Genomic DNA, 22,766 nt, shown 5'->3' on the forward strand with positions numbered 1-22,766 from the left:
TACAGTAGACTATATTTGCGCTGTGACCAGTGTTCTCGTACGTGTTTGCAAGCCCATGCACCGAGGGTTTACTAGGTAGTTGCTCAGGGTAAAGGGATCAGCGGTTACACCAACATGTCGTTACCAGGTTTTCTTTGACAGTTGCCATGTGCGATGGCAAAAGCTGCCGCGTGGCTCAACCAAACTTGCGCAGCCTCTCACCATTCAGTCACCACCACTCAGCGTGTCAACCAAAAACCCTCCTCTCGTTGCGACATTATTACCAGCTGTATGCTCCTATCCAAAGTTCGGGTCCAATCTCAACCGGTGGCCCACAACAGGCCCGCGCGACAGAAGCTTGGTTGTGCCCATGTTTGTGTCCTACTAGCCTCGGGGGCGGTCTTTGACAGTCGGGGACGTGTTTTTACAGTTTGCCTCTGGTAGCCGGCGCTAGTTGGGGATTCGAGGCTGCATAAATCTCTAACTAAAGCGGATCCCTCGCCACGAAAAGGGTCTCGACGGCTTTCTAGCTGGAGTAGGGATTGACAAGCGGCGGTAGCAAAAGAGTCTCAAACTGTAGATCTTGTAGAGGTGAGACAGAGGCGTCCAGAAAAAAAATGCAGGTCCTCATCCCCGGTGTGGATGGCGCCTTGCCCGATTGAGCGGGTGGCCACCAGAGGCCGCGCGTGTTTGACAGTCGCGATGGCTAAGCGCTGGGAAACCATTACCAGGCGCTGTAAACATGGCATAAGCAGACAATATAGAGGGGGCGAAGAGTAGAGTTAGAGAAGCACTCAGCCACCCCACCAAGGTTCAGGCCAGAAATATACATGCCTCATGTTGAACTGATGAGCCTCCGCCGGGGGGAAGGAAAGCGCCGTCGCAAATCATATCATTGATAGCGGACCCCCACCCCCCTGTCATTGGGCACCCGCCTCCGACCCCCGTTCTGTTCTGCTTGCACCCTTCGAAGACGGGTCCTGCTCCGCTCCTTTTCTTTCCACCTCCGCAACGCCTCACGTGCGTCTAATAGGGCCAAAAGACCTTTCTTCAACCTACCATCATGCACCTGTTGGGATAGACGGGTCATTCTTACCACTACACTCTCCCTGCCCTCTTCACGCCCTTTTCGCCTCGACACACACATACACACGCCGGCCTGTGGCCTTATCTCGTCCACTACCACTACCGCTACCAATACCACATCGCCCGTCCTTCGCCGTCCCGTCCTTCGTTACCGTGTACATATACGTTTAATCGCCTGTATCCATGTCGCCGTCGTCCTTTGCAACTCCCTTAATAATATAGATACACGCGCCCTCGACGAACCCCAGCGTTCGCGCGTGTCGTCGAGTCTCGCCGCTACCCACGCTTGGAATCAGACGCCCCGGATCCTGCTACCCCCAATGTTGATGAAGAAGATGTGGATCGTGGAAGAGCGCAAGGACAAGACAGTCTACCGCCGACGCTGCCCCGGCGCCTCGGAGATTCTGTCTTTCCTCTTCGTCTCGACGTGCGCCCTCCTGTTCCTGCTCATCTGCTCCATCCTGTACGGCACACGCACCGAGAACCCCTCGTTGCCGCCGCTCGTCAAGGAAGTCCTGCCCGCGGGCCGCTGTCTGTGCGAGTTCAGCACCACCTTTTCGTGCGATACCTGTCTGGACTGCGCGAGCAACCAGGTCATCTTGACGGGCAACTCGACGCTCAAGGAGGAGGAGGACTACTGGACGTTCAAATATACACGGGACAGGAATAATTATGGCCTGGATGAGGCCCAGTGTCAGAGCGCGTTTCCGGGACAGTACGAGGACATTGAACGCGCCGTCAAGGTGCGCAAGAGGTGGGGGAAGGTGACCGAGGCGGATCTGTCGAGTTTTGATCTGACCAAAGGCATGGTTCGGGGCATGATTTATGACAGAGAGGTTCGTCTAACGCTACGCGTGGTGGTTGTGCTTGCATGCTGACGTCGAGGTAACAGCTCTACATTCTCGAAACCTATCTAGTCGACAACGTCAATCGCCAAAAAGCCCTCGCCTCCCTCAGCGCAATGTATCGCGCCGTCCTCGCCGCGCCTGCCAAAGCAGACATTCCCAACATCGAGTTTGTCTTCTCAGTCGAAGATCTCCCCGCACAACCTACGAAGCCCATGTGGTCGCTCGCGCGCCGCGTCCAGGACCACAACCTCTGGCTTATCCCTGACTTTGGCTTCTGGAGTTGGGATATGCCTGCGTTGGGCACGCTCGACGAAGTAGCAAACGAGGCGATAGAGCGGGAAAGCATCGAGACGTGGGACCAGAAGATGGAGAAGCTGGTCTGGCGCGGCAAGATTACGTTTGCGCCGAAGCTGCGGAGAGCGCTGCTGGACGCGGCCAAGGGCAAACCGTGGAGCGATGTTGGGCAGCTGAAGTGGACGGATCCGAACTTCAAGGAGCAGTTTCTGGGCCCTGTGGATCAGTGCAACTACATGTTCATTGCACATGCTGAGGGTATGTCACTCCGAACCCTAAGAATAGTCAGGAGCTAACAATCACCTCAGGAAGGTCCTACTCGGGCTCCCTCAAGTACCGCCAACTTTGCCGCTCCGTCATCGTCTCGCACAAGCTGCAGTGGATCCAGCACTACCACTACCTCTTCCGCTCCAACGGCTCGAACCAAAACTTCGTCGAGGTCGAGCGCGACTTCTCCGACCTCTCCTCTGCCATGGAAGACCTGCTCGACCACCCCGAGAAAGCGAGGCGCATCGCCGACAACTCTGTCCAGGTGTTTAGAGAACGTTACCTGACCCAAGCAGCCGAGGCATGCTACTGGAGACACCTGATCAAGCGATGGAGGGACGTCATGGCATGGGCACCGATGCTGTACAGTGGCGCCGCCGACGGCGACCGTGTCAAGAGGACGCAGAAGAGGGGGGTGAGGTACGAGACGTTTATGTGAGTAATCCCGATACACCTAGTCCAAAAACGAGGCCAAAATATACTAACAAAGAGCGGAACAGGTTATACGAGCCCAAAATACAACTAGAGTGGCCCAAATCCGCTTCATGACTAGTTCGGCCGCCTGTGGAGGAGGAACCACCACCTGTACATGAGCCACTTTGACCGCACCCAACATTTACATATATCGGGGGAAACACACATACAGGCGGAGAAGAACATATATACTCTCGTCTGGCCTGAGGAAAACAGGTCGACGAATTATAGAAAGACGAGATAAAGCGAGAGAAAAGGGTGGAGGCGGAGAGACACAATGGGAAGAAGGCCATCGTCGTCGTCGCTTCGTTGGGTTGGGAAAAAGAGAAAATCGCATCGCGTCGCATGTGAGAGCGTTTATACCCATTAGCATTTTTTATTATTTGTTGTTGTTGTAGTCGTTGTTGCATCATCATCTTCATCATCATCATACAAGGGCACAGGGGCTTCTTTCTTTTCTTTCTTTTCTTTTTAGACCCACCTCATTCGGAAGGGAGGGAGGGAAATCATGGAATGGAGCGCTTTCTCCAACATCAGGGAGGGGTTTTTTTCAAAGAAGAAGCTCGGCGTATATATAACGGAACTATGCATGTGTGTATGTATGTATGTATTGGTTTTTGTACATATCATATCTATCTATAGATGGATCGATGGGTGGATGGGTGGATAATAGAGCTCGTGCGTGGGCTTGGGGCCTGGGCCTGAACTGAATGTTAAGAGTTGAAGTTATGCATTCGCTTATTCAATCATTCATTGTGGTCTTGTGTGTATATGCTTGTTAATCAGCCAGGTAAGAAGGAAAGAAGGAAGGAAGAAATGCTGGGTTCTTTGTAGAATTTTCCCATTGTTTCGACGAGAGAGGATGGTTAATACCTTAATATACATGTATACATCAAAGGCATGATGAAACGACACAAGGTAACATGTGAGTTTTTGCACTGTTTATCCATTGCATTGAGCATCATCTTCATCCTCTTCACCTTGAATAATTACATGATTTAATGTTTTGAACAGCAATGCCATCCATTCCCCTATAACCCCATAACCTCCCGCCAGCCTGTCCGTCTCCCTCAAACTCCTCCTACCCAAATGTCCTCTTGTCAACCCCTCGTGGCGATATCCCGCCTTGACCACAAGAAGACCGAATAGCGTGTTTGTTAGACGCATGTGCTTGCCCGAAATTCAAAAGCACGAAAGTGTGTCAGGATCGGGAGTAGCGTCTTGAACCAAGTCCCCGCGCGATGGAAGGGAAGGGGAAGGTCCGACTCGATCCCGCCCAAAATTGCCCCCCGGAACGCCATCTATACGCCACACGGGGACTGGCCAGCGTAGTGCTGCGATGCGACTCCACGTATTGAAGGCGGCCTTGATCTCCTGGAGCTAAAAGGCAACTAGCAAAACGCCTTCTATAGCGTCTAGCGCCACTGCAATGGCGATGGAAGATCGAGGCCAAGAAAGTCGCCGTCGAAGGCAAGGCCGCTTGCAGTGATGTGAAGTGAAGTGAATTATTCATGTTGATGTGGACAAGTCGTGTTCAGGAGAAGCCGGTGAAGGTGGCGTCGTCGACGTGGTCTTTCTCAGCAGCTGCAGCGGCAGCAGCGGTCAAGGCCTTCTCGTCTCCTTCCAGCTTGATGTTTCCTCCACGGGGGCCAAAGTACCTGCTAGCGTATTAGTCGAAAGTAAAACGCTAATACAAATCGTGATCATGACATACCTCGTCCAAGCGTACTCTCCCAAAAGGTAGGCGCATAGGAACAACATGAACGCCGCAACCACCACACCAACGTAGTGCGCTTCTGAGCCAAGGTCCATGTCGAGACGGCCCATGTACTTGGCCTCTTTGCCGAGTCCGCAAACCATCTTGTGCTCGGTCTGAATCAGACTCGTCGAGTCTGGCGGCCCAGCTGGTCCGTAGCTCAAGACGTGCAGCATACTGCTGGGCAAAGGCTTCCGGATCTCGAGGACCTTGGAAATGGTGTCTTGGCTTGCGAACTGGATTTGCAGATTATTGTCCGACGCGAGCGAGTAGGCCGTGTCCCAGTCCAGTCCGTGTGATTCCAGATAGGTGCAGAGCGTGGGTTTGGCGCTTGTAGAGAAGGAGAGGCAGCGGCATTGGATGTCCTCGAGGCGGTGTTCCATGGGAGCAGCGAGGACGGCTGTGCATCCAAACAGCGCGAGAAGCAGGCTTTTTGGCAACATGCTGGAGTTTGTTGTGAGTTTGTTTTCCGACCAAGGGGTGCAGCTGAGGTTTTGAGGGGTTTGCTGTCGTGATCTAGTGGCTGGCTGCATTTGTGAACCTGAATGTAGTCTGTGTAGGGATCTAGGCCCTCGTTAGCGGGGATCCCGTACCGTAACTGCTGCTACACGACCCACTGGTACTGTACTGTGAATCCTCTAATAATAAAACGCACCAATAATATATAGCCCACGTGCTTACTGAGAACCTGGGCACTTTCGAAAGAAGGGTATACGTAAGGTAGGTAAGGCAGCGTAGTGTTTTTGAATGCTAGAGCGCGCGCAAACTACTTGACATGAATATCCGCAGCCTTCGGGTGTCGGCAAAGTGAGTGGATTTAAATCTCCACAGCCTATCCTTTATCATGGCACAGGACCCTCGCGATATTCCAATAACACCGCGTACAGGAGGCGGCCCAAGCGTTGCACGCCAATTCTTTTGGGTCGGAAATGTTTGCAGATGCACAGGGCTTGGAAAAGCTTGTGCCGACAATTTTGGTTAGCCATGGCCTGTCACGTCGGAATAAGAAGTAGGATTCGTCGATGCGGCCCTAGCGACATTGCTTGACACGCGTAGGAAACGTTCCTGGTGTTAGAAGAATGCATGCGCCTAATCCGCTGATTCGATGCAACTTTCAAGGAATCGTTCGCTGGCCGGAAGGAGGCTGCGGTGCATGGTAGCCTTCGGGGTCCGCGGGTGCCGTCCGTGCGTTTTACTTGGGGCGGCTTAGCCTGAAGCGGTCGAGGGCCAGGAACACAAAGAACGTTGCCCGAAACTCAAGTTTGAACATCGTGCCATTTTCTCCCATTATATCGGGCCGCAACGTCTGAGCCTCCGTCTCTCGCGTGCATTTCAAGACCGGCAATAGCAATACGTTGTCCCCGGGGCACTGGCCTCTGTTCTGGTGCGGTCGGTTTGTATATTGTAGTCGTGTGCAATCGGGCCATTACTGCGCGGTTACTCCGCAAATTGGCAGCGTGTGCGGGAACACGAGAGGCATGGATACTGAGGCCTGTCCATGGTGACTGTTCGTGCTGACGACGCAGACCGGCGCGGCATGCAGGTGAGTATGGGAGAGTCATGAAGCACGCCGGGCGTTGAAGCATGGAGACGACGTAGATCGCGTGGGTCATTCATTCCTTCCAGCAAGGTGCGAGTCAAGAACAGTTGATCCTCTACCTCGAAGCTGCGTACTAAAAGACGGCAGCCGCTGTATAGCATAGGAAAAGAAGAACATTCAGATTGGAAGACTCCAATCTTTACTACTAAGCCTCGACATGCTAAGCAGTAAAGTACAGCAAGAATACAGGAAAGACAAGCGTTGACAACACTGTCCTAAAACGGACAACAGAGAATGCAACTCCATCAAGATCAGCTGTTATCAATCTTCTAGCCAAACCAGGTTCAGGCCAGTGTTGCCCACCATACACAGCTCGCATCACCATTTTCATACATCCCCATAACCTAGGCATTACGCGGCTCGACTCCTCATGTCCCCATCCCTTGTCAAACACGATTACTCATTTCCTCCCTCCATGGTGTCACTGTCGTCAGCCTCCCACTCCGTCCCCAGGTTTTCGAGCCACCACGCCATCTTTCATTTCCCTTCTTCTTCACCATACCCGGTAAGACCCCCAAGCAAGCCACCAACTCCTCTTCCAACGCCTCCGAGCGTACTTCCAACTCCCCCAATCACATCACCCTTGCCGAGCTTTCCCACTCCCTCACCTAAGCCTCCAGTGATGCCCGTTACGGCATTATTCGCGCCCTTTCCAACATTGCCTACGACGCCTCCGAGTGGACCGCCGACAGTAGAGCCTACTCCGCCGACAGCATCGCCGACGGTTTTGCCTGCACCCTTGCCGACACCTGATACTGTGTTGCCTGAGATACCGCGTTAGCTTCTCCAAGCTACGAAGTAGTTGAAGTAGAGGGAAGTGTCGAGATGAACTTACCAACTCCGCTCGTTGCGCCCGCTACAGTGCCTCGCACATCGCCCCTTCCGATAGCACCGGTCGTCTTGCTCACAGTTCCCTGCACTCCCTTGGTTGCCGCTCCAGCAGTGTAGTATGCGTTGTCTACAGCGCCCGTCGCTGTCTTGCCCACGCCGTCGGTTACATGTTTGACGGGCTTGCCCACGCCGCCGGGTAGCTTGTCCAGACCCTTTCCTGCGACCCCAGTAACGCCATCAAGAGTTGCATTTACGCCTGTGGTAGCCGAGTCTGCGACTGTGTTGACCGTACCCGTTGTAACGCCAACAGTCTTGTTCAGGCCGCCTGTCGCGGTGTTGACGCCTCGGCCGACGATGTTGCCCGCGGGCTTCTTTTCTACAGGTGCTTGACCTGGGGCTGGATGAGCTTTTATCACGGACAGAGGGGTGGGATAGGTACCGTCTGCGTTCTTCTTGACTGCAACAGGTGTAGCCTTGGTCGCCGTAGTCGAGGCTGAATTCGGAGTAGCCTTTACCGGTGTCTTCTTGATAGCACTTGCGGGCTTGGATGCTGACGCTGGTGAGGCAGTAGTCTCTTTCTTGACAGCAGTTGGTAATGGCTTCTTCGTGCCAGCCGCAGTAACCGGTGTCTTCTTGACGGAAGGTGTGGTAGTTACGGGTTTGGGAGCGGAAACGCTAGACACTGGTTTCTTGGTAGCTGCTGATGGTGTTACTGTCGGTGTTGCAGTCTTCGCCGGGGTTGTAGTGGATGATGCGCCTGCTGCGTTGAGCTTTCTGGGGACTCTCTTCACAGGCGTTGTAGTCGTGTTTGTGGTAGTAGTAGCAGGGGCAGCTGCCTTTTTGACTGGAGTGGCCTTGGTTGTGGATGGTGTTGCCTTTGCAGGAGTGGCAGTGGTGGGCTTTTTCGCGGTGGATTGAGCTCCTTTTGCAACATTACCAACGCTGGCTAGAAGAGCGTTTTAGTATAAGTTATCCCCTGCCGAAACAGGTAACATACATTGGAGCGCAGCATTCTGCTGCTTGAGTTGATCAACGGCTGACATGTTTAACTCGTAATTACAAGGTTCAAACGGTATAGAAGGGAGATGGAAATTTGAAAAGAATTTAAAAGCGTTGAATGAAGTCTTCAGGTTCCGAAGCTGGGAGTTGTGTTCTAGACATCATGGATGCGCCTTCTCATACGTCATTCGTCGTCTGCATCCCTGCTGTTGTAAAGGTGCAACGCGCCTAGCTGCGGAGATCCGGTTTTCGATGCTGGACCCTGAAATTCATCATCTTCAATCGACACCACTTTTCTAAAAGAGCACGGCTTAAAAGTCCACACAACATGGAAGCGGGGTAGCCAGTCGCCGGACATTCCACTCTCCTTTCCCTCGTCGGCAGTACGTCGAAGGAATCAGCTCAGTGAAAGGTCCAATCAGTTATTCTCCTACAACAACTACGTGATTAGTCATCTGCTCTCCACTTCTCCCGCTACTACTCCGTTTCCCTCTTTCGTCTATAGCTCGGTTCCTAAGCTTTCTGGCATCTTTCGAACATGTCGACCTTTACGGACGCTGAAGAGGAAGAGTACTACGACATTCGCTTCCTACTCCCCCAGGGTGTCGGCGTCGATACGGAAGACATCGAGAAATACAGGCCCGGGGGCTTCCATCCTGTTCACTTGGGCGACAGGTACGATGATGGGCGCTACAGAATTGTGCATAAGCTTGGTGCCGGTGGCTTCTCCACCGTTTGGCTCGCTCGGGACGAGGACAGGAAGAAGTGGGTGGCTCTGAAGATAGTCGACGCTGAGCATTCGGCATCGGCTGCTGAAAAGAGTGTCCTGAGCCACGGCGTCACCTCAAATCTGCAAGCCAGCGGAGCACAGTTTGTGGTGGAGCATCACCGACAATTCACCTTTGACGGACCAAACGGCCACCATCTATGCCTCGTCCTGCCCGTCCTTGGCCCATCGGCGTCTGAGCTGTCCTATCACTTCACTTGCCGACTCACACCACAGCTCGCTCGGACAGTTGCCTATCAAGCCACGAGAGCAATCGCCGATCTTCATTCACAAGGCCTTTGCCACGGGGACGTAACAACGGGGAATTTTTGCCTCAGCCTTTGTGACATCGACCGCTTTGGAGAAGGTGACATCTACCGCTTGTTCGGCCGCCCAACAACGGGAGAGCTGGAGACCGAGTCTGGCGAAATGACCGGTCCTGAGGCGCCACGATACATCGTGGAGGCAATAAATTTCCTTGCTCCTCCATCAAACATCATCAACACCGATATTAAACTCATCGACTTCGACCAATGTTTCCCTATATCGACGCCGCCTGAGGAGCTGCTAGGTACTCCGCTCGAATTCCTGGCGCCCGAAGTCGCGGTCGGCCTGGCTGCTAGTCCCGCGAGCGATATCTGGGCTCTTGGCTGTTGCATCTTCCGACTTAGATCCGGAGAAGGCCCTTTCGAGAGTCCCTTTGATGTCACCTGTCCGGCGGATCTGATAAGCTACATCATCCACACTCTGGGAGACATGCCCCGCAAGTGGCACGATACTACCCTGTGGGACTCTCAGGGGCGGCCGACAAAGGATCCCAGCAAGGGGAAACCACATAAGCAGTGGTGGGAGGGTGACGAACGATCTTTGAAAGATATAGTGTACAATATATGGGATGAACCGAAGAGTCGTGTCGTCCAGACCGGCACGTCGAGGCCGGAGGAGAAAGTTTGGTTCAAACACCAACACCAACCATTCCCATCATGCTTCTCAGACATGGTGTGGAACCCAAAAGCCATCAAGGTAGACAATGTCTATCTATCCGGCTACAACAATGAGTGGGGTAGGCGCCTGAAGGCACTGCCCAAGATACCAGAGCACGAGGCTGCCCTGCTAGACGACCTCTTATCAAAAATCTTTGTTTACGATCCGACAAAACGTCCCACAGCTACGGAGATGCTTAACCACCCCTGGTTTCACCTAGACGGGCCATTAGACGGGCCATGAAAACATGTTGGATCGCTGCTTCGTGTTTTGGCGCTTGAAGTGAACCCTTAGTCTCAGCCTGGCTTTGAGGAGGAGCATAAAGCCTGTCGCGGGCCCCTTCAAAAGAGGACTCTTGGTATTGCGATCGAAACTGATAGTTTCGGAGTCTAGCATCACCCTTGGAACGGTGAGTATCCCGTCCAAACAACTAAACATGTTAAATCGGTTAGTTAAAAGAATGCGTTTGAACCAAGATCCTTGAACCAAGCTCCAATATTTGACAAGGTCAGCACCTCACCCTTATCCCCGGCCCGATAGTGGTCCCAAAGTCTAAGCGTATACAAAAGGCCACTACAAGAAAAGCAAATTCATTGGTGGGAGCATAGTCTCGCATCTGAATGAGTGCCCGTATGCAGTAGTATAAAGGTGATGTAATAGCACCGCATGCAAAATGCAGAAGACATTATGATCAAATATGTTTGTTAATGGCTTATCCTGAAGCGCGACTCCTAACCGCACATAGACTTTCAGGGCGGAATAGGTCGATGGGCTGGTTGAAACTCAGAAAGTATTCGTCAGGGCAGTTTTGGGCGCAACGCGGGTAATTCAGATTTGCAAACTAACGCTCTGCTCAAAGCTTCTGATTTAGGCATCTAACAGTGTCTGCTCTCTCTTACTCTTACTCTCACACACACACTCTCTCTCTTTCTTTCCTTCTCTTGCTCTTGCTCTCTCTCTCTCTCTTACTCTTACTCTTGCTCTCTTACTCTTACTCTTGCTCTCTCTCTCTCTCTCTTGCTCTCTCTCTCTCTCTCTTGCTCTCTCTCTCTCTCTCTCTTGCTCTTACTCTTACTCTTACTCTCTTTCTCTTTCTCTTGCCTTTATTCTCTTACTCTTACTCTTACTCTTACTCTCTGGCTCGCTATAGATATATATATATATATCTATCTCCACTTCTAAGGAGCCCCTCAAAGCATACACCTTCGCAATGTCTGACCGTCTTGATTGGATCTGCAGCACTCCAAACGGTAGCCTTGGAACCGTTATGGAGCAACTTGCCTTGCAGATAGCTGAACAAGGGGAATACGATGAGGTCGATATCTTGTACGTATACGCAATGAGAGATTCATTGCCCTAGCCAAAAGTCTCGACGATTAGCCTAACACCTTCTTAACAGGAGTACCATAAAGACGAAAACAGGCGGAAGAACGGCAGCGCCCCATTTCAAGGTCCTGTTAACCGGCACGGTCAACGGCAGGGAGGTCAAACACAACTACCTCATCAGGGTTGCGCACCGCAGCACCAACGGGCAATTGTCATGATATGTGACCAACATCCAAGCTAGACCTCCAAACTACCCCTATGAGACACTGGTGGCGATAGATGGCCCACCTAGTCACTGCCCAAAAAGACGTCGCCTTCAGAGAGAGGCTGCAGAAGAGGAGGCTGCAGAAGAGGAGGCGGCATAGGAGGCGGCAGCTTCCCGCAGGTAGTGGTGGTGGCGAGACTACGGAGCAGCAGCTTCATACATGCCTTGAGAGAGCGACTGCCTCCTCGCATATACAACCTATTTCTTTGTTCAAAAGTAAAGTTAACGCTAGAAGAGCGGATCATACAAGGCAGCAGGATAAATTAGTATAAAACCATGGTTAAGGTGCTATACGACCTATACAACCACAGGTCGCATCAGACTCATTATAGTACTATAGGAGAACAATAATAATATTTTAACCTATAATCAACAACCGTCTTAACTTCTCCTAGAAAATTCAATATAATTAGAAATATCTCCACGTAAAGTAGCTTTACAGAACTAGCAATAGCTCAACTAGGGCGTAGGTGCTTTAGAAATCCTCTTTTAGTAGCGATGCTAGACTCTAAAACTATCAGTTTCGAATAGAACGAAACTGTGTTGAAGCGGACCTTGAAAGAGCAAGGCTCAAGGCTGAATAACGACATCACGACACGGACAAGCAGGTGAAGGATATTTTTTAACTTTTCATCATTCATGAGTCGGCTGCTGAGATACTCAGAGCCACCCCAAGGTAAATCTACCTAGAGTACATTTCGGGATATCCATTTACTCGTGAAGCATGAAGTAGACACTCTAAGACGCCGCCATAGATTAAGCTCCGTCATGCAAGTGAGGTTGTGAAAGGGAAAGAAAGCCATGACACATGAAAGGGATATCAAAGCGCCGACCAAACTTTTCGAAAGCGAGCAAGAGGCGATACGTTTAGTCGACCTCCTCCATGGCGCTCTCGCCGGTCGCCGCGGCACTCTCCTCGGTAGTGTCAGCCTTGGCCTCCTGCTCGGTCTCGACCTCCTCGTCGACGTTCAGACCAAGAGAGACGAGCTTGTGAATGCGCTCAGCGTACTGGACGGGCTCGTCAATGGTGAAGCCGGAGACGAGGAGCGAGGTCTCGAAGAGAAGCAGGGTGATGGACTTGACGGTACGGTCATCCTCACCGTCAGCCTCGACCTTGCGCCTGAGCTCCTTGATGATAGGAGACTTGGGCGAGATCTCGAAGGTCTTCTTGGAAGACATGTACGAGCTCATGGAGGTGTCGCGAAGAGCCTGGGCCTTCATGATACGCTCCATGTTGGCTGACCAACCGAACTGGCCGGTACGGATGGCGCAGGGTGAGCCGACGAGCTTGTGAGAGACAACGACCTTCTCGACCTTATCGCCAAGGACGTTCTTCAGGCTCTTAGCCAGACCCTCATATTCCTTCTCCTCAGCCTCGCGCTCCTTCTTCTCCTCGTCAGTCTCCTCGAGCTCGAAGTCCTTGGTGATGTCGACAAGCTTCTTGCCGTCAAACTCCTTGAGCTGAGTCATGGCGTACTCGTCAATGGGGTCGACGAGGAAGAGAACCTCGAAACCCTTGTCCTTGAGAGTGTCAAGGAAGGGCGACTTCTGGACAGCCTTGAGCGACTCGCCGGTGATGTAGTACATTTGCTTCTGGTGCTCGGGCATGCGGGTGACGTAGTCGGTGAGGGAGGTGAGCTCCTCGCCAGACTTGGTGGAGTTGAAGCGGAGGAGCTTGGCGAGGGATGCGCGGTTCTGCGAGTCCTCGTGGATACCAAGCTTGATGTTCTTGCCGAAGGCAGCGTAGAACTTGTCGAACTGCTCGCGGTCCTCGGCGATCTCGTTGAAGAGCTCGAGGGTCTTCTTGACGATGTTCTTGCGGATGACCTTCATGATCTTGTTCTGCTGGAGAGTCTCACGGGACAAGTTGAGGGGAAGATCCTCGGAATCGACAACACCCTTGACGAAGCTGAGCCACTCGGGGATGAGGTCGGTAGCATCGTCAGTGATGAAGACACGGCGGACGTAGAGCTTGATGTTGTTCTTGGTCTTCTTGGTCTCGAAGAGGTCGAAGGGGGCGCGCTTGGGCACGAAGAGGATGGCGCGGAACTCGAGCTGACCCTCAACGGAGAAGTGCTTGACGGCAAGGTGGTCCTCCCAGTCGTTGGAGAGGGACTTGTAGAAGGAGGCATACTCCTCGGTGGTGATGTCCTGGGGGTTGCGGGTCCAGATGGGCTTGGTCTTGTTCAGCTCCTCCTCCTCAATCTTGGACTCCTTGACCTTCTTGGTCTTGGGCTTCTTCTCTTCCTCATCATCCTCGACTTCCTCGACCTTGGGCTTCTTCTCGTCACCCTCCTGGACCTCCTCAGCGGCGTCCTCGTCCTCGACCTCGGTCTCAGTCTCCTTGAGAACGTGGAGGTAGATGGGGTATGAGATGAACTCGGAGTGCTTCTTGACGACCTCCTTGATCTTGCTCTCATTCAGGTAGTCCATCTGCTCGTCCTTGAGGTGCAGGATGATCTTGGTACCACGGCCGATGGGCTCGCCCTCGGTGTCTTCGGTGATCTTGAAGGTGCCACCAGCGCTGGACTCCCAGATGTACTGTTCGTCATCGTTGTGCTTGGAGATGACGGTGACACGGTCGGCAACAAGGTATGCGGAGTAGAAACCGACACCGAATTGACCAATCATGGAGATATCAGCACCAGCTGATAGCGCCTCCATGAACTGCTTGGTACCAGAGCGAGCAATGGTACCCAGGTTGTTGATGAGGTCGGCCTTGGTCATGCCAATACCGCTGTCCTGGAGGGTGAGCGTCTTGGCCTCCTTGTTCGGGATGATGTCGATGCGGAGGTCCTTGCCGCTGTCAAGCTTGCTTGGGTCTGAGAGGGCTTCATATCGGATCTTGTCGAGAGCGTCGGAGGCGTTGGAGATGATTTCTCGCAGGAAGATCTCTTTGTTTGAGTAGACGGTGTTGATGATGAGGCCGAGCAGCTGAGAGATCTCAGCCTGGAACTCGAAGGTTTCCGCAGACATGGTGGCGGTTGTGTGTGGAGGGACTGCGCGGAAAAGTCAGAGCAGGCTCGCAATCGTAGCCTCGCCGGTGGGGTAGGCTGCAATGTCGGTGTGGAGGGTAGTACGTACAGATTAGGCGGGGTTGGGTCGACTGCTAGGCTCTACTAAGGTGTGTGTGTATAAGAGCGAGGTGGGAGACAAGTGCGTCTGTGTGGTGAGAAGAGTAAGAGAGCAATTCGATGGAGAGTAGTAAGAGGAGGCAGAGTCGAATTTAGACCTCATATAGGCCGCGGTGGAGCTCGAGAATCTTCTAGACAGAGCGGCAGAAACGCAGAGAAAGCCGCAGCCTGGCCAATCAGCGCGGGGCTGTCCCTCCAACCTCAGCCTCACCGCCAACCGCCCTCCTCCTCCCCCAGCAACCGCCTGTCACCCACAGAAAGGGCGGCGTGTGCACTGCGACTGCAATCCATTGCTGCGCTTGCAACATATTACTATACTATACTTGTTTATTCGAGCAAGATCCACGGGCAGCAGCTGCGTTATGCCTCGATCGCAATCGCCTGCTATCAAGCCAGGACGTGTCTTCCAAGCCTCCTCCTGCAGGGCTTCAGCTTGTCAGCCTTGAGCTGCCTCTCCAGCATGTACAGCCTCATCTATCGCTAACAACTACCTGGAGCACCCACGACACAATTGCTACCGCTTCCTCGCGCAATCACTACGCCGCAGCCCACACTCGTACTACAGTAGCAAACCGCCGAGATGCGGTGGGGACTAATCATGGAAGGCATCTGTCAAACCAGAAATGACCCCTAGGAGGCTGGCGCCCTATTGCCGCTCTTCAGGCTGCCTCGAGAACGTCGCGATGGAATCTACGAATACGCCTTCAGCGCTCCGCCACCCGACCATTGCCGCGCCGCGATTGACCTGCCGCCAGGTTGACAGGGAGGCTAGGGAGATTGCGTTTGCCAACAACATTCATATACTCAATTGGGATCAAGAGGCTCGAGTCGCTCACGTTCGTCCTCGACGTCCCGCGCATAGTTTCGACCGCGGGCTGAACAGGAGAACTCCGTGTGCAACTTGGCGTTTCGTGTCAGATACGTGGACAGGGTCATCGTCCAGAACATTCTACATAGAAATAGGAATACTTTTTATGCAAAAGTCCTGGGGCAGCATAGGGCCGTTCTTGAATTGCATCAATCGTCGATTCGTGTCTATAACATGTCCCTTAGATGAACGTCCTCAAGAACTCTCCCAACGCCATGATAGCCATGGCCTGTCCATACGGCATACTCGTCAACGCAATGTCCTTGTAATGCTTCAGATCGTGGCCCATGGCCGTGCCGAAGCTGACCTCCAACAACTCTCCTTCGGGGTTGATCTTGCCAATCACCGCTTTGATAGCCTTGACCGCCGACTCCAAGTACACATCCCCGCTGATATACCGTTTCCTAACCGCCTTCAACATGCCATAGGCAAACCCAGCTGTGGCAGACGCCTCCTCATACGAGCCGTCGGATACAGGAATGTCCAGCAGCGTGCGCCACATGCCGTTCTCCGCCTGCAGTTTGACGAGCGCTTTGCACTGCGATTCGAGGATGCCGATGAGGAACTGGCGCAGCGGATCCGACTCCTTCAGATCAAGCAGCTCAATGAAGTCCGGGATAGCAATCGTAAGCCACGAGTTTCCCCTTGCCCACCGCGCCTTCGCAAAGTTGTGGCCGACTTCCAGCGACCCCTCTTTGTCCTCCCATTTCCAGCCGTGGTAGAAGAGGCCCGTGGATGTGTCGAACAGGTACTGGCAGTGCAGCAGGAACTGCCTCTTTGCTTCCTCCACGTACTCTGGGCGGTTCAGGGTTAAGCCGATTTTCGCGAGGGGGAGAGCGCTCATCATGAGCGTGTCGTCCCACAACTCGTCCTTGTTGAAGGAATTGTACGTTTCGTGTTGGAAGCCGCCAAACTTTGTCCGGGGCAGTCCATGCATGACCCACTCCGCCCATGTATCTAACCAAGGCAAAAAAGTCTTGTTGCCCGTCTCCTCGTATAGGAACGCGAGCGTCAGAAATGGGCTCATGGTGTTGATGTTCTTGGTCGTTCCCTTGCCTAGCTGCTTCTCAAACCACCCTTTCATGATGTCTAGGGTGGCGGTGGAGCCTGTGAGGGTGTAGTAGTGCCATAGTCCGTACAATCCAATGCCATGCGTCCATTCCCAGCCATCCCAACCTTTGGTGTCGATGATGCGGCCGTCGTCTAGTTTGAGGAGGAACTCGCCGGTTGTGTCGTGGATATTTATGAGGTTGTGGGTTAAGAGGAGAATCTTCTCGTCTATTTGGCCTTTTGTAAGACCGTGGATTGTGAGGGTGGACATTTTTGGGGGGAGGAGGGGAGCTTGACGCGTCTCAGAGATTCGGTGTGAGCTGTACGTGTATGCGGGGTAGGAGGGGAAGAGCAATTGAAGCTCGGTGGGTTGAAGAAGCTGTCAAAATTGAAAGCAATTGCTACAATCTGAAGGAGAGGAGGGGAAGGAGAAAAAGTCTAGGAGCCACACGCGAGATCTGGGGAAGCTGGCTATGAAAAAGGTCACACGTGTAGCATGAAATTGAGCGGGGAACCAAAAGGTTCGGGGGTGTTCAAGGTCCTTGACTGCATTGAAGGCTCTAGAGGTCCGCTCTTTGCCGCTTTCGTGTCCTGCTACACCGATGTCGTCTATTTCTACACCGAATGCTGGCTCCACGTGGAGTCGCTCCAGCAGGTGGGTTCCTGGAAACGCGGCTCTTTCCAATCTTCACTCATCGACACCAAGACAAGCTTGGGAGCGATGCCAATCCCCGCATTCGTCCTGTAATGCACCGATGCTCGTTGACCACTGTCCCGATACGACGAAGGTCCGATGGAATAGTCTCTGGATAACCGGAAGGCGGCGTGGAGGGAAATGCGACGGGCGGGCCTGGGTAAGCTGGCGGCCCGAGTCATGCGAGGCCTTCGAAGCCATCCGCCACCAACCTTACGAGCGGAGGAAATCTTCCACCACCTATCTGAGCCCTGCAGCCGCAGCTTCGCCTGATGCTCGCGCGAGCTTATTTCATCACATGCGCATGCCAACCCGCCAGGCGCGCCAGTCGGGGTGCATTGTGCCGAAAGGATGCTGCTGTTGGTAATATGCCAAGATGGTGGCATCTCCACACTGCTTTGTCTAGCCGTCCGGAGACTCCGCACTCCACACTCTGAATGGACGGCATGGCCCATGGGGTCAGCAGTCTAACGACTAGCGAGTCAGCATGCCAATTGGTGCCTCTTGGAGGTTGATGCGGGATGGACGTTGAGTATTAATCCCAGGATTGCGGAGTAGCCTGCCTGCATGGGGTAAAGAAGCCGGGGTACGGGGACACGGACGGACAATCTAAACCAGGTAGAAATATCTCGTCGAGCACTCCGCTTTCTGCCAGCTCGTTGTGAGTCCTCGAGGTCTTTGTTTCCCGTACCTCCTGCTGTCTTGTTCCGTTGCCAACCACCTGGAAGTCCCACCACTATGGCGACCGATAAACACACCAGCCCTGACGGTGTTCACACCTCGCCCGAGGTGGTTCACGACTCCCGCGACGACAAGGCCGATATCAGCAAGGTCGAGCGCGTCTTGTCCGCCGAGGATGAGAAGGTCGACCATCTCAACTATGACCGTGTCGATTCCGAAGTGGCCAAGTATGCGGATGCCACTGCCATTCCCATCACAGAAGAGGAGAACAAGCGGTTAAAGAGGATGATTGACAGACGTGTGCTGCCTATCATGGTCATCACATACTTTCTGCAATCGCTGGACAAGGGCACCATGTCCGCTACTTCCATTATGGGTATCCGCAACGACATCCCAATTCTGAAGAAAAACTCAGTGGTGAGTAGCAGACAATTCCTCGATTTGCGTGAGACGGCTTGCTAAGTCCTTTGCAGTTCGGATGGCTCACTACCTGTATCTATCTCGCCGTCCTTGTGGTCGAATACCCTACCAACTGGATCCTCCAGCGTGTGCCCGTTGCAAAGTACCTCGGTTTCAACATCCTCGCCTGGAGCGTGGTCCTTGCCTGCCATGCTCTTTGCTTCAGCTTCCCCGCTCTCGTCGCCGTCCGGACCTTGCTCGGTATCTTCGAGGCTGTCTGCCAGCCCGCTTTCCTCATCATGACCTCCATTTGGTATAAGCGAGACGAGCAGGCCCAGATTGTTACCTACTGTAAGTGTTTGCGTACAAACAACATGGCAAACATCCACTGACTGTTTAGGGTACATGATGAACGGAATGCAGCAGATTGTCGGTGGCTTGTTGGCCTACGGTTTCTCCACGATCAAACACCGTACCGCCAAACCGGTTGGTGGAAATGCCCCAATCAGATCGTGGCAGGCCATCTTCATCACTTACGGCATCATCTCATTCGTTTGGGGTGTCTGGGTCATCTTCAGACTGCCCGACAGCCCTATGCGCGCCAAGTGCTGGTCGGAAGAAGACAAGAAGAAGATGGTTGAGCGTGTCCGCTCCAATCAGACTGGTCTCCAGAACAAGAAGTTCCGGTTTTACCAGTTCAAGGAGGCTCTCCTCGACCCGCAGACCTACTGCTACATGGGCATCCAATTCTTCACAACACTCCCCACTTCTGGACTCGGTGCCTTCTACAACATCATTATCAACGGCTTGGGATTTTCTGTTTTGGAGACCCAACTCCTCGCCATGGTCCTTGGTGTGGTTATTATCGGCACACTCCTGGGCTCTGCCTGGATGACTAGGAGGACTGGACAGAACTTGCTCACCATGGCCGTCTTCATGATTCCGTAAGTTGCGTCCTACCATACTGATGACGCTGTACTCACATTTCATCCAGGGCTTTCATTGGCACAATCGTCAACATGACAGTCAAGAACAAGAACAATTCCACAAGAGCCGGACTGCTCATCAGCTACTGGATCATCTTCACCTTCTGGGCCGCGCAAGGTCTCGGCATGAGCATGCTGACCCGCAACGTCGGAGGCCAGACCAAGAAATCCGTCTGCATCACCATGAACTTTTTCGCGTGGTGCGCCGGCAACGCTACCGGACCCAAGGTCTTCTTCGACGGCGATACCCGCTACCTCAAATCCCTCGCCATCCATCTCGGCTGCTACTCGGCCCTGCTGTTTGTCATCGCCTTCTTGCGATTCAACCTGACTCTGCGCAACAAGAAGAAGGACAGGGAGTTTGGCGAGGAGATCAACGCTACGCATGGTTTTGATGATTTGACGGATAAGGAGAACCCCAACTTCCGATACGTATACTAAGCGTCGGGGGGGTTGTAATGTTGCAATGATGGATTGATTAAAGTATGATACCATTCGTGGGGTTGGCTAGTATGTAGCACTTGCTCATCATGAAAGACTCGCGTTCGCGTTGTTGATAAAATGAATGACTTTTTCGCTGCCACCTATAAATCGTCCCGTCTCCGCTTTTCTCGACCCTTGATGTGCCCAAACAATCCCCCACTCCTCTTTCCTGAATATTAACCCCATCTCTACTCCCCGCGCATGTTACAGCAACAAGACCTCACATTGGGTGCATCGACGCTACTTTACTACTATCCCCTACTTTTATTCATGAGAAAACAATCGTACGCGTATCTTCAAGTCAAAAGCCTCAGCGTATAAGGATCTCCGTAAAGATAAGCATGATTCCCGATTACCAACATTACTCATCTTGGGCGGAAGCTATACTCGAACGAGTCTTGCATGTCGTCTTCCTTGCATTACATCACATTCACTGCATTGCATTAGTTAGTTACAAGAGTGGAGAACCATGCGATCTTAGCCCCCCACCTTTCCCGTCCCTCATCCGATTCTTGAAAATACGATTGCGCCGACCAAAACCCAGCAACCCAGCAACCTCACACTGGTCTGTGAAGCGTTACACCTTTGATGGGATACACTTGACGCCAAGAGTAAATACAACCGAATAAGTACCGAGGTTAGGAGTCGGGGAAGTAGACTGGGTGGGTGTGACGTGATAAGAAACCTCACGCGAGGTACTGTCTAAGAGAAGGGCGTGACCAATTCTGAAAATCGCATTCAGAAAATCGAAGCCAGAAACTTGAGAAAGAAATCATGTTTTACCGACCAGGAAAAGACGACCATGGCCTTCCTCACGATCCGTTCAAGGTAAGTAAAGTCTAAGAGCATGAAATCTCGGATCATTTGTGTTGTTGAAAAATGATGCGTATAAAGTACAAGAAAGACCTCAGCAACCTGAACCCAACCCAATCTCCTACACTCCCTAGATAGAATATTGTTATAGTTCTCTCCCGTCAACATCATAATATCCCTACTCCTACATATCTATTAACAACCCACCAAAAGGCCTGCGTGGTACCCCGCCCCATAGGATGGATATCGACCCTCTCCCCCACCGGCCACGCAAACCTAGCCCCCTACTCCCAATTCAACAACCTAACCTTCGACCCGCCTTACGTAATGTTCTCCGCCAACCAAACCCTCTCCCAGCAGCAAAAAGACACAGTCAAAAACGTCGAAGCCACAGGCGTCTTCTGCTGGAACCTGGCTACGTACGAGTTGCGCGAAGCCGTCAACATAAGCGCCGAGCCAGTGCCGTACGGCGTGGATGAGTTTGAGCGCGCGGGGCTGGAGAAGGAAGACAGTACGATGTGTAGTGTGGATGTGAAGACTAGTGGTGGGGGTAAGGGAAAGGTGGAGAAGAGGAGGGTGCCTATGGTGAAAAAGAGTCCTGTGCGGTTTGAGTGCGAGTATTACACTACGCTGCGACTTCCTGGTAATCCGCCCATGGGCACTGTTGACGTCGTTGTCGCCAAAGTCGTCGGCATACATATCGACGAGCGGGTGTTGACGGATGGGAAGGTAGATGTTGCGAAGACGGAGCCTATTGCGCGGTGTGGGTACTACAGCTATGCGGTTGTGAGGGAGACGTTCGATATGCAGGTCCCAGGGGACGACAAGACTGTTCTTGTTGGCTTGGAGGGCAGTACGAAGTTGCACCGGGGTATCCAGGAGGAGTTGGCTGAAGAAGGGTAAGGAGTGCGATAGATATTCCTGAATGCTACCTGCTGCAGAATCTCGTGTAGTCACCTCATCTTCTCCTACAAATACTGCTCAGTCGTTTGCTCAAAAAGCTAAAATAGCTTGTAAAACATATCGCTATTCCCATGTATAACTATAGCAGATGTGCAGCCGGCAATGAATAGCCGGTCTTCTCCGCTCAATATGTCGGTTGTAGTGTCGTCAGTCGTTAGCATTTGCGGTTGATGCTATGAATGTGGGAGGGCAGCATAGTGTCATATCAATGACATGCAACGGAGCGAGAAGGCTCACTGATGCTGAACGCCTTCACCAACTCACATGGCCCGCGGTAACCAAGCAGTGTGCTCATATTCCGAGTGTAATTCGGGCTGTCATACATCGGCAGCTATGCTTCTCTCCTCCTCTTCTACATGATTGCCTGCCACAGTATTCCCCGTCTCTTCTAGCCTCCTGCTCGAGATCTTCTTAGCCATCTCCAACCCTCCCTCAACGCCCTGCACTAAGCCGTCCAGCGCCACAAATATATCGACCTCACTCCGATCTCTTGCTTCACTCAATTTGTCCTGCCCAACTTGGCCCTTGCCTTTGCCCTTACTCTTCTTCGGTAATTCAACGCCTTCTATCCGTAACATATACCCTTGGTCTGGTGAGCTTTCGTCGAAAGAGGGAGCCGTCCGCAAGCCGGTATCCGTTATTTGCCACTCTGGCGAGAGGGACTGTGCGTCTACGATGGTGCGCCCATCCGCGCCAACGTCAACTATGAGGTAGTGTTCCCTGACGCCTGGGATGGGCGGTGGAAGAGGAGACTCGACTGGGGAGTCCTCATCGTCTTCCAGCTGGTCTTCTTGAGCCAGGTGTCTTTCCTCATCATCTGGAGTGTGCTGTGGTAGATATTTCGTATCGTCTAGTCCTAGGCTTCGCATCGATGCAGCGGTTACGATGACCGGGTCGTCGTCGGCAAAGACATAGTGCACGTATGGGTGGTAATGCTCGCCGGATGACGTGTCTTCTATCAACGTGAAGAAGGGTCTGAAGTTTGGAGGTGGTAAGAGCGTTTGTTCAGAGCTGGGCTCTGGATATGGTATCTCGTCCTCATCGGCCGCATCGTCAGGCTGCTGTCGGTCGTACGGCTCGTCTTCCGGGGGATCTTCGAAGTGTGGAAGAGGCGGTGACCGCGGTGAGTGTGTGGGGCGAGGTATTGAAGGCGATCCTGGAAGAGTGGGATTCGTTGACATGTTAGAGGAAGTTACTGGGAGGACTGGTAGGCGCAAGCT

The 22,766-nt window shown here is 52.8% G+C and overlaps 11 protein-coding genes across 11 annotated transcripts; 5 read left to right on the forward strand and 6 right to left on the reverse strand.

Moving 5' to 3' along the window:
* Positions 1–1,385: 1,385 nt before the first annotated feature.
* Positions 1,386–3,023, forward strand: K460DRAFT_379555 (uncharacterized protein; the record flags this gene model as incomplete). Its single annotated transcript, XM_040935176.1, has 4 exons — positions 1,386–1,901; positions 1,958–2,465; positions 2,516–2,909; positions 2,975–3,023. 4 exons carry the CDS (start codon positions 1,386–1,388, stop codon positions 3,021–3,023), a joined length of 1,467 nt encoding a protein of 488 aa, XP_040784035.1.
* Positions 3,024–4,482: 1,459 nt separating this feature from the next.
* K460DRAFT_358223 (uncharacterized protein) lies at positions 4,483–5,147 on the reverse strand (the record flags this gene model as incomplete). The annotated part of the gene is made up of 2 exons (XM_040932092.1): positions 4,483–4,606; positions 4,663–5,147. 2 exons carry the CDS (start codon positions 5,145–5,147, stop codon positions 4,483–4,485), a joined length of 609 nt encoding a protein of 202 aa, XP_040784036.1.
* Positions 5,148–6,549: 1,402 nt separating this feature from the next.
* Positions 6,550–8,425, reverse strand: K460DRAFT_168168 (uncharacterized protein). The gene is made up of 4 exons (XM_040926929.1): positions 8,133–8,425; positions 7,575–8,081; positions 7,140–7,526; positions 6,550–7,068 (listed from the first exon to the last, which is right to left on the reverse strand). Exons 1-4 carry the CDS (start codon positions 8,176–8,178, stop codon positions 6,782–6,784), a joined length of 1,227 nt encoding a protein of 408 aa, XP_040784037.1. The 5' UTR covers positions 8,179–8,425; the 3' UTR covers positions 6,550–6,781.
* A 247-nt stretch (positions 8,426–8,672) lies between these two features.
* Positions 8,673–10,127, forward strand: K460DRAFT_379558 (kinase domain-containing protein; the record flags this gene model as incomplete). Its single annotated transcript, XM_040935177.1, has 1 exon — positions 8,673–10,127. One exon carries the CDS (start codon positions 8,673–8,675, stop codon positions 10,125–10,127), a length of 1,455 nt encoding a protein of 484 aa, XP_040784038.1.
* Positions 10,128–11,094: 967 nt separating this feature from the next.
* Positions 11,095–11,428, forward strand: K460DRAFT_408940 (uncharacterized protein; the record flags this gene model as incomplete). Its single annotated transcript, XM_040937205.1, has 2 exons — positions 11,095–11,210; positions 11,284–11,428. The coding sequence occupies 2 exons, from the start codon at positions 11,095–11,097 to the stop codon at positions 11,426–11,428; spliced, it is 261 nt and encodes an 86-aa protein (XP_040784039.1).
* Positions 11,429–12,122: 694 nt separating this feature from the next.
* Positions 12,123–14,643, reverse strand: K460DRAFT_369507 (heat shock protein 90). The gene is made up of 2 exons (XM_040933973.1): positions 14,560–14,643; positions 12,123–14,474 (listed from the first exon to the last, which is right to left on the reverse strand). Exon 2 carries the CDS (start codon positions 14,449–14,451, stop codon positions 12,343–12,345), a length of 2,109 nt encoding a protein of 702 aa, XP_040784040.1. The 5' UTR covers positions 14,452–14,474; positions 14,560–14,643; the 3' UTR covers positions 12,123–12,342.
* Positions 14,644–15,658: 1,015 nt separating this feature from the next.
* On the reverse strand, positions 15,659–16,798 carry K460DRAFT_408942 (glycoside hydrolase family 105 protein; the record flags this gene model as incomplete). The annotated part of the gene is made up of 1 exon (XM_040937206.1): positions 15,659–16,798. The coding sequence occupies one exon, from the start codon at positions 16,796–16,798 to the stop codon at positions 15,659–15,661; it is 1,140 nt and encodes a 379-aa protein (XP_040784041.1).
* Positions 16,799–16,970: 172 nt separating this feature from the next.
* Positions 16,971–17,818, reverse strand: K460DRAFT_168267 (uncharacterized protein). Its single transcript, XM_040926930.1, has one exon. It carries the CDS (start codon positions 17,674–17,676, stop codon positions 17,143–17,145), a length of 534 nt encoding a protein of 177 aa, XP_040784042.1. The 5' UTR covers positions 17,677–17,818; the 3' UTR covers positions 16,971–17,142.
* Positions 17,677–19,728, forward strand: K460DRAFT_344295 (allantoate permease; the record flags this gene model as incomplete). The annotated part of the gene is made up of 4 exons (XM_040931248.1): positions 17,677–18,319; positions 18,376–18,652; positions 18,702–19,245; positions 19,296–19,728. The coding sequence occupies exons 1-4, from the start codon at positions 17,960–17,962 to the stop codon at positions 19,726–19,728; spliced, it is 1,614 nt and encodes a 537-aa protein (XP_040784043.1). The 5' UTR covers positions 17,677–17,959.
* A 398-nt stretch (positions 19,729–20,126) lies between these two features.
* On the forward strand, positions 20,127–21,524 carry K460DRAFT_369510 (uncharacterized protein). Its single transcript, XM_040933974.1, has 2 exons — positions 20,127–20,598; positions 20,797–21,524. Exons 1-2 carry the CDS (start codon positions 20,545–20,547, stop codon positions 21,484–21,486), a joined length of 744 nt encoding a protein of 247 aa, XP_040784044.1. The 5' UTR covers positions 20,127–20,544; the 3' UTR covers positions 21,487–21,524.
* A 339-nt stretch (positions 21,525–21,863) lies between these two features.
* On the reverse strand, positions 21,864–22,727 carry K460DRAFT_293425 (uncharacterized protein; the record flags this gene model as incomplete). Its single annotated transcript, XM_040929415.1, has 1 exon — positions 21,864–22,727. The coding sequence occupies one exon, from the start codon at positions 22,725–22,727 to the stop codon at positions 21,864–21,866; it is 864 nt and encodes a 287-aa protein (XP_040784045.1).
* Between the last annotated feature and the right edge of the window lie 39 nt (positions 22,728–22,766).

The sequence above is a fragment of the Cucurbitaria berberidis genome (assembly GCF_010015615.1).
Source record: "Cucurbitaria berberidis CBS 394.84 unplaced genomic scaffold K460scaffold_5, whole genome shotgun sequence".
In the NCBI taxonomy this organism is placed as follows: domain Eukaryota; kingdom Fungi; phylum Ascomycota; class Dothideomycetes; order Pleosporales; family Cucurbitariaceae; genus Cucurbitaria; species Cucurbitaria berberidis.